A 19379-nucleotide genomic window follows, 5' to 3' on the forward strand; every position below is an offset into this window, starting at 1 on the left:
GTCTTCGAGCAATACCAAGATAAATTATCTTCATCTTGGCCCTTCGACGCTACCATGGCAACATTTCGATGGCCAACAGAGAGAGAGAATAGGGGTGTCAAAGACCAAACCGAAACCGAACCCAGTATGCAGTCGATTTGCATAGCTAATTCAACTTGATTGCTACTTAACCGAGAGCAAACCAACAGCAATCCGTCATATTTCACAAAATAGCAGGCTACGTATCTTTATTGATATCCGACACCGTACTCGATCATCGGGAAATATGAAAACATACGGCAACATAAACCTGATGAATCCCTTCTCAAGTTAATTACCAGTCGAGGTCCGCGACGAGCCTTCGGGTCCGTGCGGAAAATCTGGCTTGCTCGAACAATTCATGGTCGATGATTGGCTCTTCTCCCTAAGCTTGATGACCTTTTGCATGGCTTCCGCGAGTCTCGCCACATGACGACCATCACTGTGTTGACGGGTTTCGTCTCGTCCTTTGTTCATGTCGGAAGACGGCATCCATTGATCTTCAAGGAGCTCGCACTTATGAAGCTTCACGTACTTCATTTCAGTCTCTTGTGTTCTTCTCTTTGTTCTGTTTTTGTCAATGACTTCGATTCATTTAAAGACAGAACAGGTGAAGGACTACATATAATACTAGCATGGGAACCGTCCGTGCCATGCACGGATTAGATCTAATAATACTTTTATGTAAACATGAGCGCATGCGACTTGTCCAATAGCAATAAGACAATCAAGCTATTGCAAATAGATATTGACATAAATGATATACCAATTAAATGACAATCAATCATGTCTTAAATAGAACCTATAGAAATTATCATCTCAATTTTTCTTCTTCAAATTTCTTCACGTAAATGTGATAACGCAATATCATAATTAAGGCATGTAAGTTCGGTCGCTTTGATAATACTATTTATCAATAGATTCAATCGAGTTATTGCGTAAAAGTAACATTTGTTCCCTTTTTACTTATCCCTAACTGATGCCCAAGAAGTTGCATCTTAAGCTCCATTTATTTCTCGAAAAATAAATGATTAGGTAAACTTTTTTTTTAAATAATTGCTTGTGTCACTTGAAATAATTAATCAATAAAAAATGTTTTCATTATCAATAACAATTTATGTCCAAATATTTTAATGGACGGTGAAAGTATTTTTCGTTTGTTCATTTTTTAAGCGATACAAGCGATCATTTTCAGCAAAATATTTTCTAAATCATTCATCTTCCAAGAAATAAATGAAGTCAGCGTTTCAAAACTATATCTAATAATTTTCTTTTTGTTTAATTAGATAAGAGGACGAGGCTCAGAGATAGAGGACACCAGTTAGGACAACCAACGTGCGGGAAGCAATTAAAATCATTAATGAAGGGCTAAAATTTCTATGAATTGGCGTGGCTGTCAAGTTGAAAGTTCAGGAATATTCAACGATTGGAAATGGCTTTTATTTAGAAGGGCTACAACAGCTTATGTTTTGGTCACCCAAGCGCACCAAATTCTCTACCTGTCTCCACACACCATGGGAAAAACTTGCTGTACTATATTGCATCTAGCTTTTCTACATGAACTAACTCGAATGGACCGAGATATTACCATAAGACATAAGATCATCACAATACATTTCTCTGTCGTTCGACAAGCCAACTCTAACAGGAAGCACAAAGAGGACAAGCTTCTCAGACTTCTATGTAGCAGAAAAACACCATGGACCTTCTCACCTTAAAGCAGTTAAAGAAACCAAGTAGCATCCCTGATTATCAGTAACACCCAACAAAAGCACCCACCAGAACGACTTTATTACATCCATAAACAAGTAGACTGTTGAAATCGTTCCAAGTATAGCACCACGTTTTGGAAAATGCAAACCCAAAATCCCAATTTCACTGAAGGATTGCGATCAGCTTGTGCAGCCCTGCAACATGTTCCGTGGGAAGAGAGAACGATGGAAACACTAGGGAAATAACAGAACAAGGATGACAACCACTTTTACAAAAGAGAGAACGAGACGGACACGGGCAAAACTTTACTGCAAGAAAGACTTTGATGAAATTTCATTATCAATCATTCGGAAGGGAATCGTTAATATAGGACAATGATCTGACCTTCTGCAGAAAATTTTTCGCTGACATACAGAAAGAATGCTTATACTACAGGCACCACTTGCCAGGGGCATGATTTAAATTACAAGTTGGTCCCCGACAATGGTGGCTCTATGTTTATCTGGACACCTAAGTTCCCTAGGAATGTACAGGCCACTGTCGTCATAGGAACACATCGGAGAGGTCATCCATGGGTATTTCAAGGCCCATTGAGTCATGGTCTTGTAAACCATCCCCTTCGAAGTTCAACCACGATGGTACATCTAAGTCTCCAAGCAGATCCAAGTTTGTCAAGTCTTCAGATTCATTGTTTTCCTTTAAATCAGGCGGTGCATTGCCATTTGTTTTATCGAGTTCTTGTTTCTTGTCAGCGCTAAGTGTAAGGACTTTATTAGATTCATGAGCTGAGGAGCTCACAGGATGCATCATTTCACTGAACTCACTTATATATCCATTTCCCGAAGATGACAGCTGAGCAGTTCTTTGTTTTGGCTTGGATTTTGCTTTACGCTCACCCTTAGCGCTGACTGCATTTTGGCGGCCAACTGCATTTTGGCGGCCACCTTTGACGGCAGAATAGTTGAGGACCATCTCTCGGTCCCTGTCCCTTTCACTCCTCTTGCCTTTTGCAGGACTTGATGCCACTCTTGTGGCACCAACATCGTCAAGCAGCAGTTCCTTCTTCTTGCCTCTGTTCCATATAGGTCCAGTTTTTCCGAAAGCCTGGCCAGAGGGATGTAAAAGAGTTCTATTGTTGTCATAAGAAACTGGGCCAATATCATCATTCTGAAGACCAAACTGCTTAAGCTTGCTACTGGAGCCTGCAGATGAGTGCCAAAAGGACATAATGAGAATGGTGCTTGGATAAGTCGCCAATTTAGGCATGTAACATGTTTTTCACAGGGAAAGAGAAAAGGAAACGAGACAAGAGGAAAAATGAGAGACCTGATGTTCCAGGCACAGGTGAAGAATATAGATTATCATGTCGTATAGATTCTTCACAACCACGAGGGGGTGCAGCAAACAGGACTTCACTGAGGGAAGGCTCGCTAAAGCAGCTCTTGCCAGTATCCTCAAACTCCTTGCATCTAGCGAGAGTCCTCCTAGTGAAAGCCATCGCAACATGTTTTGGAACCTTAGGGATCCCACTGCGGGAAGCAATGCTTGCTCGAGTGGCCTGTCAATACCATCCAAAGTGGCACGTCATTTGGTGCAATATCAAGTAAACTACCCCAAAATAATTCAAACCCCAGTCCCTTCGTAATCGATCACAGAATCACAACTAATATTTTGCTAATGCGCTCTATTGAGCTGATAATAACTGAGCATAAGATAAATTAACAGGGTTAAAGTCACAATTCATGATCAAATATAGCAGGTGTTATTGCACTAATAGTTAATATTTAAACTAACATTCATAAAAGGGTGATCATTTTATATTCCTATACCATTAGTGGCATAGTTATACAATAAATAAGAATCTAATGCAGCGTATAAGTGATATATAATGGTAGGATAAATCTATATGCCTAACTCAGGCAAAAAGTTAGAAACTCTGGAATAAGCAGGAAGTGTTATTTCTGTGATCAAACTCAATGAAATGCACAATCCCAGTGGATTGCGAAATCCAGCAGTGGCATTAAACTATTATTACTATGGATTCTCTCCATCTCACAGAGGGTGAATGTGTTGATCACTACTTTTCCCTGCACCCATGGAAAACTAAACGTTGGCATACTTAATTCTCTGGCAGATGGCACTTGTTGATGCCAAAACTCCTTACATTAAGAAGGAGAAATAACTTTGATATTCCATGAAGTAACCACTAATGATGGACCTTATAAAATTGTGGGGTTTATAATTTGTAAGAAACAAACAGTGGCTATGCTAGATTTTGTCTCAGATCAAAGAACTGCAGCACATTCACTTGTCCGCCACAGACAAGCCTCCACCAACTTCTTTTGATTACCGTAATGTTAGCAACCCAATAAGCACAATAAACCTTCCACTTTGCCACCATAGCATTCATTTGTGAGATTAACTAATTCTGCTGATATATTCTCCACACAGCAGTTGTCCACTTCTATGTTATTGAACCCATTAGATAAACTTATACACAGTGCAGATAATTTATTTATTAGATAAAACTGAAGCATCTGGATGACCAGAATATCAAGCAAAGGTGACAGTTACAAGCTCGAGCTTAGAAATGAGAAACAAAAAAATTGCATGGAATAATTGTCACTCTTAAGAAAAATAAAATAAGAGGAACAGAAAAATCACCAGCTGTTTTCTGTAAGCCATCTCAACAAGTCTTTGCATGGCTGTGTGCTCAAGATCCCTGGCAAATCAAACACATTTATCAACTGATAAAAAGCAACTAGACACTCATCCTCAATTTGCAAAGCTTTGTTCTAATTGTAATCTCAATAATCTTAATTTTGTTGTACTGGGAAAAACAACATAAGAGTTGGCAAGTTTAACGTTGATAATAACGACCTCCATTTTAATTAGATTACAAAAGCCAGCAAACATTTAGCGATTGATATGGAAATGATATCATTGTTTTACTATAAAAATTTCCTTGTTAGACATACGCAAATTGCACTGGTCGTAACTAAATGCTCAGTAGTCAGCATTGAGCTGATGAAGGGACTCAACTTTAGCTGAAACTATCTTGAACTAGAAAGCACGACATTTTCGTGAGATTTATAATGATTCGGTTGAGGTTGTCTATACTCTGAAAAAATCCTCAAAGTTCTTCCAAACTTCCAGTAAAATCAAGAAAATTTGGAAGAGATAAATGACAAGGGTCTTTCAATTCTCAACAAACTAGGAAACTGTAAGCAGTAGCACTCGTTGAACATGATTTTATTTGTGAATTGACATTATATGTTGAGACTATCGAGTATACCTTTCATGTAGTTTCCTAGTAATATAACCACGAAACAGAGTTCTACAATCACTGTGTCCATGTATGTATGCACGCATGTATGTATGTATGTGTATGTGTGTGTGTGTGTGTGTGTGTGTGTGTGTATAAAATACATCTCTCTCAAGTCCTCCAACTGGTCTTCAAAAACCCCTGTTGATGTGCGACGCTTAACTATTCTAGATATGTAAATTTAATCTACTTTCCTTTGGGCATAATGCACCATCATAGCCCAGCAAATAATTGTTATTTTCAGAAAAATATCTGCAACTTGGCGTGTTTTCGTAAGATAAAACTATTGAGAAGCATTAAAGGATTGCCATATGCCATCTTAAATGGATATTACAAATGGCAGACCTAGAAAGTTCTCCGTGTTTCAACTTCACAGAGCAGATAATTTCATTGTTTGATCTTCACATCTCTAAAGGTTTCACCACTAGATTAGTCAACAAATTAACAATAATCCTCATGGAAGAGGCAGAAGCAAATTTCCAAACATACCGTCCATTATCTGCACTCCCGTCTGGAATTGCCTCAAGTAATTTATCTAGGAGGACTTTCTTTGCACCAACCTGAACATTAAGCGTTGAAATTTTGTTTGTGTTTTGTGAGAAACAAAATTGAAAGTCTAAAAGCCAGAAAAAAAGATCAAATCCGATGAAAGTGCAAGAACAGGACTTATCCATTAGACATGCCATAGATGTCTTAAGAACCAATATTGATCTGAAATAAATGGAGTGCAAGAATATAACCTGCTTGGAGAGTTGCTTCTTTAGGTCAGAGATATCATTATTAACAGCTTCATCCTCTCCATTCACCAGATCAGGCTGCAACAAGCATCAAATCAGAAAAGGGATGTGTATAAAGTCCAGAATGTGAACACTAACACAGGCAGGCATCTCTCTCTCTCCTCTCGTCCCAAAACCACCCCACCCCCTGCTCTTCCCCCTTCTCTCGTGGCACGCAGAAAGAGAAATCGCTCCATGCATTGAACATTAGTTCAAAAAAATTTTATAAGCTTAAGATATATAAGACTATGATTGAGCACTTCATAAACTAAAATTTACCACATTCTCGGGATATAGGCCAACACTGTGCAGCTCCACCAGTAATTTGCTTTCTATGGACATATGCATGTATTGTTCAGCATATGAAATGCCAGCAACACATGAGAACGCAGCTACTGAGCCATGGAAACCGTTTTTGGATATCTCACACGATACTTGTTCTTTGTGCATCAAATCAAGATCACTCTGGATACTTTTGTTGATACTCCCATTACCAGAATAATTTGTAACATTGTACTGCAAGGGAGTTTGGAACTCGTGCATGACGTCATTTTCATGTACAGAACCATCTCTGTTCATTGATTTTACTCCAACAGCCAGACAGTTAGCCCCAGAATTTCCATCTTTGTTGTGTGAAAAAGGCAAGCTTCTTCCTTCACTGCCTTCTTCAAATGTAGCTTCCTCTTCTATGATTAGAGAAGCCAATAATCTTTGGTACAGAGGAAGAACTTTCATCCCTCCTGGGTTCAACTTTCCACATATAACATCTTCATCTTCAACTTGTTGAATAACATTGTCACTGGCAGTTGATTCTCCCGATCCATATTGACATTGGATACCATCATCTCTTTCACCAAAAACATGATTACTTTCTTCGTGCACGAGATCACTCTACATTTGAGAAAACGATGGTGTAAAGTACTTATCAAAGAACCAAACGTCAATATTTGCAAGCTAATTTTGCCACTTAATAGCTACAATTTGACTGAGTGAAACCTTTAAAAAATTGAGATACAGTTGATATGACAATGCAAAAGCTAGAAGATATGCATGCAATCTGTGAACTCGAGACAACCCTAATAAGACATTTGTGCCAAAATAGCAAGTCCAGGGGAAAAATGCTGAGCTAGTACAAGTATTTGAAATGGAAAAGAGAAGAGTACCCCCAGAGTCAGTTATCCCACTACCTGGGAGAGAGAAAAAAGCAGAATGGAACTTCTACGATTTTGAAGAAACTGGACTTTTCTGGAGTTAGGGTCACTAGAATGATTTCCCAAGTCAAGCTTCACATGCAAAGTTCTGGAGAATCGCACACTGCCCCAAGAGAATCGGTAGAAATGTTTCTTATGCTTATGTTGCAGTCATGTCGTTATATGTGGTTATCTACAAAATGACAGATAATTTGCCTAAAGACAGCACCATAACCCAAAAAAAAACTCTTCAGTTCCATGATTTTCTTAGCTCTATATAAAAATTTCAATCAGTTGGTATGATTGACCTTCTAACATTAGCATAAAAGTCCAGCTAGAGATGGAGCAAAATGGTAAAATAACAACTTAATTTACCCAATGCAAAACATGTAACCTGAATACTAAAAAAACACTTTAAATGAAGGATTTAGGATGAGACATTTTCTTTTTTTCCCGATAGGTACTTTTGTCCACTATTAAACATTGTCAGAAAAGCATTGCTGCAAAGAGTTCTTACATAACTCCTCAAAGGATCTCATCTGATACAAAATAGATTTTACATGGAAAAATTAGTTAAAAAAACAATTGGGATATGGAATAAAAGGATTACTAAAAAGAAAAATGTTCAAGCTCATTATCACGTCTTTAGAGCCTGTAAGTTACTACCTGTTGCTTCAAATAAGAAATGTCCTCCAAGCTGACTGGGGAAAAAAATGATTCCATACTTTTCCAGAATACTCCAGAATGGACTAGACCTATCAAAGAACCGAAATTCATAATAAGTGCACAGAGATTGTATTCGCGATGAAATTCCACAATCAATCTGAAAATAGCAATCCACATACGATTGGCACGAGAAGCAAACTTTGCAGCTTCTAAGAGTTCTTCGCGGTCATCATCTGATCCACCTAGAATGGGATAAGCAAAAACATCAGATTCCCAAAGTTTCAGGACAATTTAAACACTTATTGTGATTGTTTTGTTCGACTTTTCCTTTTTGCTCTCCTTTTCGAAGGGCTTTCATACTTCACTTTTACATAGAACAGAATGCCTGACACCTTTTAAACATACAAAAAATTCCTACGTAGATTCCTACATAACTTACTGATAACTTTTTAAAACTCATAATATTTTTTTCGTTTTTTATTCTGGAGGTAAAGCAAGTTATCTTTTTTTGTTCTTTTGGAGCCAAACCAAACAACCTTATAAAGAACCCTGGAGGGATGCAAGTTCTTCCTCTTGAACAAATTTCACGAGTAAACAATTGCCCAAACCCAACCACTTCGATTAACTTATAAATGGGAGACGTGAGTGCAACCACTTTCACAAATATGTGTGCTCTTATGGAAATTCTAATCCAAGGAGTATTCCACTTGAAGTAGGAAGTAATCACACAAGATTAATTATGTGAGAAACCAGCTATGGAAATTAGCAGAGCACAAGTAATCCTAATAGATGACTCGTCATTAGACTGTAACCTTATAGTGAAAGAAAGGTCTGTAAGGATCCTTTTTCATCAAACATGCTTTAGAAGTTAAAACCAAATTTAGAACATCTGATAAAGGCATTGGGAGGCTGCTTTCGTCACGATGCCTCACTGAGAAGAGACAACTCTGAAGTATGGGGGGTCTTAAGAAATACCTTGAGCATAAAATTGGGCTTTAAAAAGAAAAGTACCAGATATATCCGGTGTACTTCCAGCTGGTGACTTCCCATGCCGAGCAAAAGCCTTTCGATCGGACACTTTTTTTAATGGAGGACGTCCAGTCTTGCTGAGATCACAAAAAATCACATATACATTAAGGAAATCATCCCCCAAAGAACAATTTAAAACAATTGGCAAGCAAATTTACAAGACTGACCTCCCATTTTTCTCAGAACCAGGCTTAGCACTTCTAAGCGGCTTAGAAGCTGCATTATCCATCTTTTCGTTGGCTGAGGCAATGTTAGTTCTGGGAAATGATGAGCACCTACCGCTCCTTCCTTGTCTTTGGACACCATCTCCCACCTCATCTTTAGGGACTGTTTTATTTTTCTTTGGCAGTACAATTGATGAGCTAACACCTCGGATGGTTCCAACATCTATTTCATCGACTTCAACAGCACCGGCCCTCTTCTCCTTCATCCTACTTTCACGATTTTGACCACCACCAGATTCATCATTTTCAGGTAATCTCGCTGGTGATGAAACATTCTCCAATTTCACTTTCAGCTGTTGGATTCCATTAGCGAAACCCCTCGAGAACAGGGGGGCACAGGCACTTGTCTCCACAGAACTCATTTTCAAACCAGGATCCAAGGCACTTCCTTCAGAGGGTGCATTGATTTCATTATGGTTTGAGACAGGAGACACAATATTTGCTCTTCTGTTGCGAGATATTTTTTGTCTATGGCCAACCCATTGAGCCATAGGAGGGGAGGATGAATCAGAGGGTAAAGGACGTTTACGGTTATTAGTAGGGCCACCAATCAAATGAACTTTGCTTGCACTAGGAGACTGTTCGCATGCTTCAAAAGCTCCGGATGATCGAGAAAAATTAGTAGGTGAGCTTGCTGCCACGACAGAGCCACTTCGGGGAGCCCTCGAACCTTTTGCTTTTGGCGTCTGACTAGGACTCACTGTGGAAGTTTCTTCACGGACACTCAATCTGCAACAAATAGCAACGAAACAGCAGGCTAGCTACATAAAACTTCTGGAGAAAGCATTTTAACCTAGGAGTGGACATAAAAATCTGAAGACAATGAAATACAATCAATTGTTCTTCATGCGAGTACTCTACAAGCATCAGCAAGTAACAGGTTTTATAACTGACGTGGTGTAAAAAATACTGATGCTTTATATTCCATCACATCAACAAGATACCTGGAACCCTGGGCATCAGAGGATTGCAAACTGGGCTCAGTTTTAATTTTTTGGAACATTGATCGCTTTGTCTCCCCATCCATAAGCATAGGTCTGGAAAAACCCGAGCCTATAGATCTTTTCCTTTTCATTCTTTTATCCCATCCTTCCCCTCCAGCAGGTAGTCTATGATTCTTATCTTCGACTGAATCAGAACCTTCAACCACATTCCTGGTCATATCTCGATCTTTTCCAGTGACCACGGGCAGCTTTGTTAGAGTGTGGCCCTGACTGTCTGTCTGAAAAACCAATTGAGGATTGAGTTAGCTAAACATAAAGCAACATATAATGCTCACGGTAATTCTAACACAATCCTTTGGTAAAAAAGAAAAAGGCACCAGATTGTATGCATCAAGTAGCACCAAACCATATTGCAGAACACCATACAGTCCCTCTCAGTGAGGCTTTTTGGAACTTTACATACTAGCTTGGATGACAAAGAAACAAAACAGAATCATCTACACAGAATTCATTCTGATGCAAATGAGCATCAAGATTACCTAGATCATCATCAGACATAAATATATGAGAAGCACACAGGTGTGAAGGCTTGTACTTCTTTCTAACCGACAGGCCACTGAAGGATCATATACAGTGGAGCATAGTAACTAGAGGATTTATCTCCTGGAGATTTGTGCAGATCTAATTAAATGTTCATCAGGTGAAACTTGTGACACTCTAGGTTACCATGCAAATAAGAAATAGGCCATAGATAAATTCATGAAAGAATTTGAAAATTAAGTCCTCCTAATGCATCTTCGGAAACTGTTATCCCCAACTTCACAAATTAGCTCATCCTCACTTTCTTGATGGAATATAGGCATTTGATAATCACTTGTTGCTGCAGTCAATCTACAAGATCCAACGTTTTCTTTTGAAGGTAAACAAAATACCATTGAAAATGCTAACAGGGGCGTATTGCCCCCATATAAAAAGAATTCAGAAGGGAAGTGATAGGTCAACATGCTGATATTCAATGCCAGATCAGTTAAAAATGCTTAATTAAATGGTTCATATTATTGATCCAAAAAAAAATGGTTCATATTATATCGATTAGGATATAAATCTGCTATTACATGTACTTCCACCAAAGGATCTGGACATTGATGTATCCCATACTTGGATTCTCGATAATATATCGATACACCCCTTTAATATGTGTTATTGTTACCATTTCCCCCTTTAGATTGTCTTAAAAATATTATAAGTCCAGCTACATCTTTCTAGTACACCTGCTCAGCCGATCTATTCCCTTTTAGGCTCTTAATAATGATATCACCACAAATAAGATGGAATTTTCTTTGTATATCTGAAATCTTTAGATTTATAAACAGGATAAGAATCTAAAGTTCAAGAAACCTACCTGCAATACACGTGCAAGAAATACGTGATCATAATAGGACAACGGTCAACAAAACAGCAAAGGCAGGAGAATATTTCGCAAGCCCTTTGGAACACTGAAGTTTGAGCTAGGCTCCATTCACATATTTTAAGACAGCGTGAAAGTTGATAGATAGAGGGTGAAGAGTCATGTGAAGGTAAATAAATATAGGTTGAGCTAGACAAATAGCTGTCCAGAAATGAAATTTTAATGCATGAAAGGAAAAGGGAAGGCTACATGGAAAATTACAAACTTCTAAAGACAAAATTTTTCATACAAACCCGAAGTTCAGCCATTGAGGTACGAGCTCGCCTATTCAGAACATTCTTACTCCTATCTTCAAGTCCTCGAGTCAATAGCTCCGAAGAATTTCGATGATTCTGACTCGCCATCTTCGACAAATTGGACCCACATAATTTCTCATTAGCTATTGTCCCATTCCTTTGATGCTTTTTCGAATTCAAAACGCAAATATACTTGTCTAACTTGCATATAGACTCTCCCAACTTTCTTGCCCTCCTCCTGATCAAGAGTAAAGCAGTTTCAACAGAGAATACAATGAAGATCTTGCGCATGTGAATGTGCACATGCTAATGATGCATGTACGCAACCTTTTTAAGAATGCTTAACTGTCGTGGGGACAAGCGCAATGGTGTGCTCAACGCAGCAAATTTTCTAGAGTGTAGCTCTCCAAGGGTAAAATGACAATGTAGATAACTGGTATTAAGGAACGGATAATACCTTGCCTTAGTGGAGGCATCCGAAACACTTAATTTGAAGCGCTCTACTGCACCTGGATGGGGAAGTTTGGCACCACCAGCCCCAAAAGAGCTTTCTTCAGCATTGCTTCCAAGAGGAATTCCCAATATCTTCCGCAACTCACCTGATCCTTGGCATTTCTGATCCCCCAATGTAATAGGATCCAACATCAGACAATCTGATATGGGAGGGACATCCCCATTTGATGTAGAATTCTCCCCGGAAAGACTAGTCAGGGTGCTGAGCATCCTGTTTTCACAGCTCTCCCTGAAACTACCTGACCTATCCAGACTAGATCGGGAATGGCTTGCCCTGTTTCCGTTTAGATGGCCCCCAGCAATGGCCAATTCATCTGTACCAGCCGAAGCTGATTCAAATCTTAGATTACCTGACATCAGTGCGAGTGACTAGTACAGTCCATGTCTACATAACATTATCCCCCGAAGATATTTCCTCACCACCTGACTACAAAGTAACCCAAGGTTGGAAGTGCATACACATATATCCTATTTCAAGTTGGCTCGGTAATTTCTGCAGGAACATAAGCCACAATCAGCTCAAACTACCAATATTCTCAACTCTTCAACTTAAAAAAGTAGCACCTCCCCAAATCAACACCTAATGCATTGCTTGACTAGCATATCGAAGCTCCATTTTATCTAAATAATTTGCTTAAAAGAGCATGCCCAAAAAACAGCTGCATCCCAAAAATAGTGAAAATGTCTAAAAGTAGACCAGAATTGAGCAGGAATGAACTTGTTGCTAGAACTATCTTAACCAATAAGTATGAGTTTGGAGGGACCTCTACTTTTCCTTTCAAAATCTCGTTTTACTGTTACTTTTAGAAATTATAATAAGATATCGAACGCTTCATAAAATCCCACGAGTTTCAATACATAGGAAAAAAAAAAAGTTGATTAGCTTCATGACTTTAAAAGATTAAAAAAATAAATAATTCCAGGCAGTTATTAGTTGCCGCACCAAAAATCTCCCTCAAGGTCTGCAAATATAGCAAAAGATGGCTCAATCACTCTTAATTCAGCAAAAAATTCCTCCTATTTTTTTTGTCACAGAAAGCTTAATTTTTTTTTGTTTTTGTCTTACCAACAACAATAACAACAACCAAACGTTATCCCACTAAAGTAATCATTTGCACCTCCGTACGCTCTTATTCTCTATCAAGTCTCGCAACTTAGCAGCCAAAAAGCAAGACACCGTCGCACTCCTTCCTCCCCGCAATGCGCGACCCGTCCAAACCCGCAACCTCAAGCTTCCTAATCCAGCAGTCGCGAAAACACACGCGCGCGCGCACAAAAAGAGCACCACAATTCAACTACCTCAGCGAATCAATCCATCAATCAAGCAACTCACTCCCGAAAGAAAACACACGCACAGACAAAATTCCCAATCAGCCGCAGCGACCCCCCCAAAAAAGAACCCCCCGGCAAGGGAAGGAAACGAAGAGAAAGCGGGGGCCAGAGCCCATCGAGCAACGAATCAGAGATGCCCGGCGCATTCGCCGCCCCGTATCGAACCCCGAATTCCGCAGCGCGGGGGGAGGGGGGGAGGGGAGGACTCGAATTGGGAGCGCGAATTACCTGCATTGATCGATCGCCGGCGGGATCGAGCGAGCGGGGGCAGCGGGCTCCGAGGGTTTCCTAGAGAGAGAGAGAGAGAGCGTGGACGCGAGAGTGAGGAGCGACGAGCTCTGATTGGCCACGGGGTTGCGGTCGTGGAGATTCGAGAGAGAGAGAGAGAGAGAGAGAAGAGGAGAAGACGAAGGTGAAGAAGAAGAAGACGAGAAGAAGAGGGAGACCAAGTGGGGGGGGGCCCACGGAGAATCAGGGCCGTCGGAAAGGTGATCGCTGCCGCGGGGGGTGGGATCAGGGCCGTTCATCAGGGATCATTGCGAGTATCTATCGTTGTTGTTCTTTTTTTTTCTTTTTTTTTTGGGCTCTGCCTGAGGAAATGAGAAGACCGGTGGTGGTATGGTCCTGGTCTCCTTGATTCCTTCCAAAACCGTTTTTCCTTTTCTCTTTTTCCATTTGTTCATTTTTATTGTGAGGATCAACTGATTTTTTTATTTTTTTTCCAATGCTTCCAAAAGAAAAAAAAGTGATTTTTTTTTGTAATTTTAAATTGGGGTATGCTCGACCAAAAAACAAAAAAATTGGGGGATGCATTTTGCAACCCAAATTTCTACTTCTCTCATATTTTCCACAATGGCAAATGCGCTCAATATTTATCCTTAGAAAGGAGGATTAACGTGCCGCGCATGTGAACTAGGTACGGGCTCGAAGAATTTCGAACACCGTATCATCAGCGTAAAGGAAAGGAGGACTATAGAAATGTGTCCCGGTTACTATCGATTAAAGCTTCGGTTCCGTCTCTTTCGAGAAAAATGAATTATCGCTTATATCGATTGAAATAATTGGTCAATAAGGAATATTTTCATCATCAACGACAATTTATGTTTAGATATTTTTCGTGAGAACGATGAAAATATTTTTTTTATTCGTTCATTTTTGTAAGCGATACGGATGAGCAGGACAGATCGACCGAACCGAAAACCGCCCAAATTGAATCGATTTGGCTGGTTGAGTATGGTCCTAGTTCCTAAAAGTGGAATTGGTGTCTAGGCGGTCCAATTCTCGGTTTCAAGGGGGAAACCAATTGCCTAAACTGATTACTTTTAGTCACAAAAGTGCAATTGAGTCCTAAAACTTTTAAAAAGTGCGATCAAATTCTAAAACTTGTTACGAATGTGTAATCAAGTCCTAAAAATTTCAAAAAAATGTAGTTAAGATACAAGCAATGTCGTTAAGATACTCGTTTATGAGGGAAATCTATTTGGGTAACGTGAAATTTTGTTTTACATCATTTTAAAGTGTTTATAGTTGAGAATATGGTGATTATCTTTTGGACAGGCTTGTTTACTTCTGCCATGAAATTTCACCACGAAATGAAGTGCTTCAAACGACATGTTCCACTAGATTGCTCGGGAGCTTGTCCCTCCGATCTACTTTCTGATTTCTGGTTGGGACCGGATCAAATCAGGAACCGATTACCTCTCAAAAATGATATAAATGATCATTTTTAAGAAAATATTTATTAAATTGTTTATCCTCCTCGAAAGATTCACTTGGAAATTTGGAATCGAGGTTTAGGAATATCATTAATATATCATGATTAATGATATTCCTATTTTAATGAGCAACCAATTGAATTTGAATGCATGGGATCATTTGGCTATGAAAAAGCTGCTTCTTGTCCTTTTGGCTGGGAAGCTACTCGGTCAAAGCAAAAGATGACATGTAGCTATCGCAGCTGTGTAGTACCCCCTGTTTTAACGTGGGTAACTTTTTGTTTTGGCGAAATCTAAAGTCAATCGGACGACCCAATAAATAAATGAACTAAAGGATTGTCGATATAAAAAGTGCCGAATTTTGTAACATAGCTCCTGGTAAGAAAGACATTCTTTTACGCCTTGCATTCTGAACATCTCGCCCCGATAATAAGATGATAAATTCCACGATATATTTTCACTTCGCACTCGGAAAAATTATGAATCATTTTCCTTTCGTATCCTATTTATTCAAACAAATTATATACTTAGATCAAGACACCTCCTAATGTATGACATATTCCCTTGGGAAAAAGCATAAAAAAAGTCAAAACTTACTGCATTTGTGTCACTACATTTTTAAACCTTTTAATTATACTAATTGAGTGTTAAACATTTTCATATTTTACCAATTGAGTCCATTTAGCTAATTTTGGCAGAAAATCGCTCATGTAGACGTTGGTCATCCTATGTGGCAAGGGCGGCGGTGATGTTGACATTTTATAATTTTTTTAAAAAAATTTAATAATTTTTTGGTTTTTTTTTCGTTTCTTTACTTTTTTTTGGCTGAGGATTGGCGAGTAGGGGTGTGTAAATAAAATCGGGAACCACCCGGACTCGGACCAGACCGACAATTCCCATGGGGACCGGTCTAGTTACTGGTTCCAATTTACTAGAACCAGTAAGTAGCAGTCCGGTTCCTAGTTCTAGGCATGGAACCGTCCATCCGCCCACCCAGACCAAACCGGTAATATAAATAATTTTAAAGAAAAATTTCCAACAAAAAAAATATAAAACATTTTATGAAAAATGAAAACTTTAAAATTCATAATCTGAAGCTCAACGTTCATCAGTTGAGTGCTCGTCTCATCTCATTCTCATTTTATCTAAGTCGTCTCTCTATCTCTCACTCATGGTCTTGACTTTCAAGCTCAACACCTATCAATTCATGGCATCGACTCTCAATTCCTATCAACTCATGGCCGCATCTCCGACTATTCATCGCCTCTCTTTATCTCTCTCTCGCTCTCGGTCATCTTCATTTGTATGAAGCTTGGTGGGACTAGTTTCATGGACCCATTGGAGAACTGGATTCGACCGGCGATCAAGTTCTCGAATAGATTCATAGAACCAACAGGTGATTTTCAGTTCCATCTTTTCAGAATTGATCTTTAATGGGCGATTCCCAGTTCTATAGTGGGAATCGCCCACCCGGACCATGCTCACCCCTACCGGTAAGGGCCACCACCCAAGGGCGAGAGCTTAGCCATCACCTGATCTTGGCGTTGCTCAAGGTTGGCAAGGGCATCGCGGCTCTCACCAGGCCCTTCCTGCCCATTGCAAGGGCCCACGAGCCCTTGTCCAATGCCTGCGAGGGTCGGCCGGCAGCACTTGTTAGACTTCAGCCAAAAAAACAAAAAGTAAAGAACCAAAACGAAAAAGAAAAAACCAAAAAATTTATAAAAAATCAAAATATTATTAAAATATTTATTTAAAAATGTCTATGTCAGAAATTTCTTAAATCTTGAACTTGTGCCAATTCAGTCCCTTCACATTTTGTCAATTAAGTCCATCCAACCAATTTTGACTAGAAATTACTGACGTGGACGCAAGACATTCTACGTGGTATGGCCGGCGCTGATGTGGATAGTTTTTAAAAAAATTTTAATAATTTTTTAATAATTTTTATTTTCTTTCCTTTCTTTTTCGATCTTCCTTCACCGGTTGCCATGGCCAGCAAGAGTCGGCGAGGGCTGACCTCACCGGCTTCGGGCTAGGCTCGCCCAGTGAGCTCAAGCTTGCCGGGATCTAGCGAGATGGAGCCTCGTTAGCCTCAGGTGAGACTTGCCCTCGCCAATTGAGGCTCAAGTCGCCGGTGAGGGCAACCTTCGCCTCTAACCAGTTGCCGATCATAGGGACCAATAGAGTAAGAAGAAAAATGAAAAATAAAGAAAATAAAAATGAAAAATTATTCAAAAATCAAATTTTAAGAAGAAAAATTGAAAATGATCTCATCAATGCTGGCTATGTCACGTAGGACGGCCGGCGTTCCCGTCGGCAATTTCAGATCAAAATTGACCATATGGACTCAATTGATAAAGCGTGAAAATGTTTAAAACTAAATTAGTACAATTGAAAGGTTTATGACTGAATTGGCACAAATGCAAAAATGTTTATGTGATATCCTGAAAATTTGACTCAATTTGGTGATTTATGAAATGGTGATTTCGTCAACGCTCTATTAGTTAATTCTCGCTCTGACTTAATCACTCAGGGAATACTAACCAAATGGGAAAGGCTATCGAAGAATTTATTTCTAACAGCCGCTCGTTAGTTCGAGATAAACTATAGTTGTGATTGATCGATTTCGGCCACGAATTATGATCCGATTTTGAGTGTCGAATGCTCAAGGATTTCACACTCGAACCATAGGACGTCGCCTAATAATTTTTACGAATTGGCCATCGAAAATTTCAATTTCTGAAAAGGATCGAAGAATCGGAAATTCGACGCGAAAAACGAAAGTGAACCAAACAACGCCCGTTGGGCCTCGCGCCCGAGAAAGGCTGGCCATCAAGACCCGATAAAGTTTAATCGGCCCGTAAATTGGTACACGGATCGAAGTCAAGATTGTAATTTTGGGAGACAAAAATTAGAGAAATTACAAAAGAAAATGGAAAATTTTGGGAAGAATTTTGATGGGGATAATCTTTTCCCTCTCTCTCTCTCTCTCCCGGCTGACCTCCCCTGCTAACCTTTCCCCCTTCTTCGCTGACCTCCCCCACGCCTCTGACTCCCTCACCCACTCTCACCCACTCCCCATCATTGACTCCACTACTTCTGCTTCTGTTACTTTGCTGCTGCTGCTTCTGCTTCTGCTTCGCTGTGGCTGCTGCCTCTGCTTCTGCTTGCTGCTGCTGCTTCCTCTTCGCTTCTGCTTCTTGTTCCGCCCCTCATTTTTAACCCGCCAGACCAGCCCTTTCTCGCCGGAAACAGCCACGCCGAGAGCCGCTCCACCCCGCCACCAAACCACCGCCACCCCAGCTCCTCCCTAGCCGTGCAGCACCGCCCCTGCTGCCCCGGAACAGCCCGTCGCCGGCTGTTTTTCAGCCGAGTTTCCAGCTCCGTCGCCCGCCGGTCCGCCCTCCGTTCGTCACCTCGCCACCACAGCTGCTCACTGCCACTGTCTAGCCACCAAGCCACCTCCACCAGCTGCCGTTCCGCACCTGGAACAACCCCAAGCAGCCCCGACCAGCGACCATAGCAGCCGCTCCTTCGCCGCGCCCGGATCGCCGCCGTTCGTCTTTCGTAACGCAAAATCGGAGCCGCCACGAGCGAGCTCGCGTCGTTGCCGTCGTTCTTGTGTTAACGTTTAGGGTGTTAAACTTGCTTAGGGTAGTTTAGTTTAAGTTTAAGCTAAATTTATGGCTAGTTAAGTGGGATTAGGTGATAAGTTATCGTTAAATTATTAGATAATTGTTGGTGATAAGTTATCGGCGATTAATAAGTTATCATTGGATGTGATGATAGGTTATGGGTGTTTAAATGATAAGTTATCGGTAAATTTTTGCGATAGGTTATCGGTAAGTTCGATAAACTATGATTATTTGTGTGATAGGTTATTGTTGTGTTTGCGATAAGTTATCGCTATTTTGACGGTAAGTTATCGATTATTTTATCATTACTATTTATTTTATTAAATAAATTAATTTTCGGAATTAAATATTAATATTTTATTCAAAAAAAATAAATATATATTTATTAATAAAATATTTGATTTTCAAAATTTAAATATTAATATTTTCAAATGATTTTTAATATCGAATTGTGATTGTTTTATGCACAAATTGTGATGCCAATGTTGGATTTCGCCGTATAAGTTGGCGTATATGGAAAATGATTTGAATGATTATGATTCGAGAAAATATTTTGAATTTTTTAATATAAATTTATTTTCGGATATTATTAAAT

The 19379-nt window shown here is 39.7% G+C and overlaps 1 protein-coding gene across 2 annotated transcripts; it reads right to left on the minus strand.

The window, feature by feature from the left end:
* Positions 1–2037: 2037 nt before the first annotated feature.
* Positions 2038–13823, minus strand: LOC115672967 (uncharacterized). Of its 2 annotated transcripts, none has more exons than XM_030594972.2 (14): positions 13663–13823; positions 12047–12595; positions 11587–11827; positions 9886–10163; positions 8885–9670; positions 8700–8794; positions 7868–7930; positions 7689–7777; positions 6112–6723; positions 5797–5871; positions 5546–5616; positions 4396–4453; positions 3058–3289; positions 2038–2933 (listed from the first exon to the last, which is right to left on the minus strand). In XM_030594972.2, the coding sequence occupies exons 2-14, from the start codon at positions 12457–12459 to the stop codon at positions 2275–2277; spliced, it is 3672 nt and encodes a 1223-aa protein (XP_030450832.1). In that variant the 5' UTR covers positions 12460–12595; positions 13663–13823; the 3' UTR covers positions 2038–2274. The 2 variants fall into 2 exon arrangements, with proteins under 2 accessions (XP_030450832.1, XP_056164186.1); XM_056308211.1 differs by lacking the exon at positions 13663–13823 and adding an exon at positions 13169–13386.
* Positions 13824–19379: the final 5556 nt, after the last annotated feature.

Source organism: Syzygium oleosum, unplaced genomic scaffold (assembly GCF_021117445.2).
Source record: "Syzygium oleosum isolate NSW1041296 unplaced genomic scaffold, Sole_v2.1 Sole_v2.02, whole genome shotgun sequence".
NCBI classification, from domain to species: Eukaryota; Viridiplantae; Streptophyta; class Magnoliopsida; order Myrtales; family Myrtaceae; genus Syzygium; species Syzygium oleosum.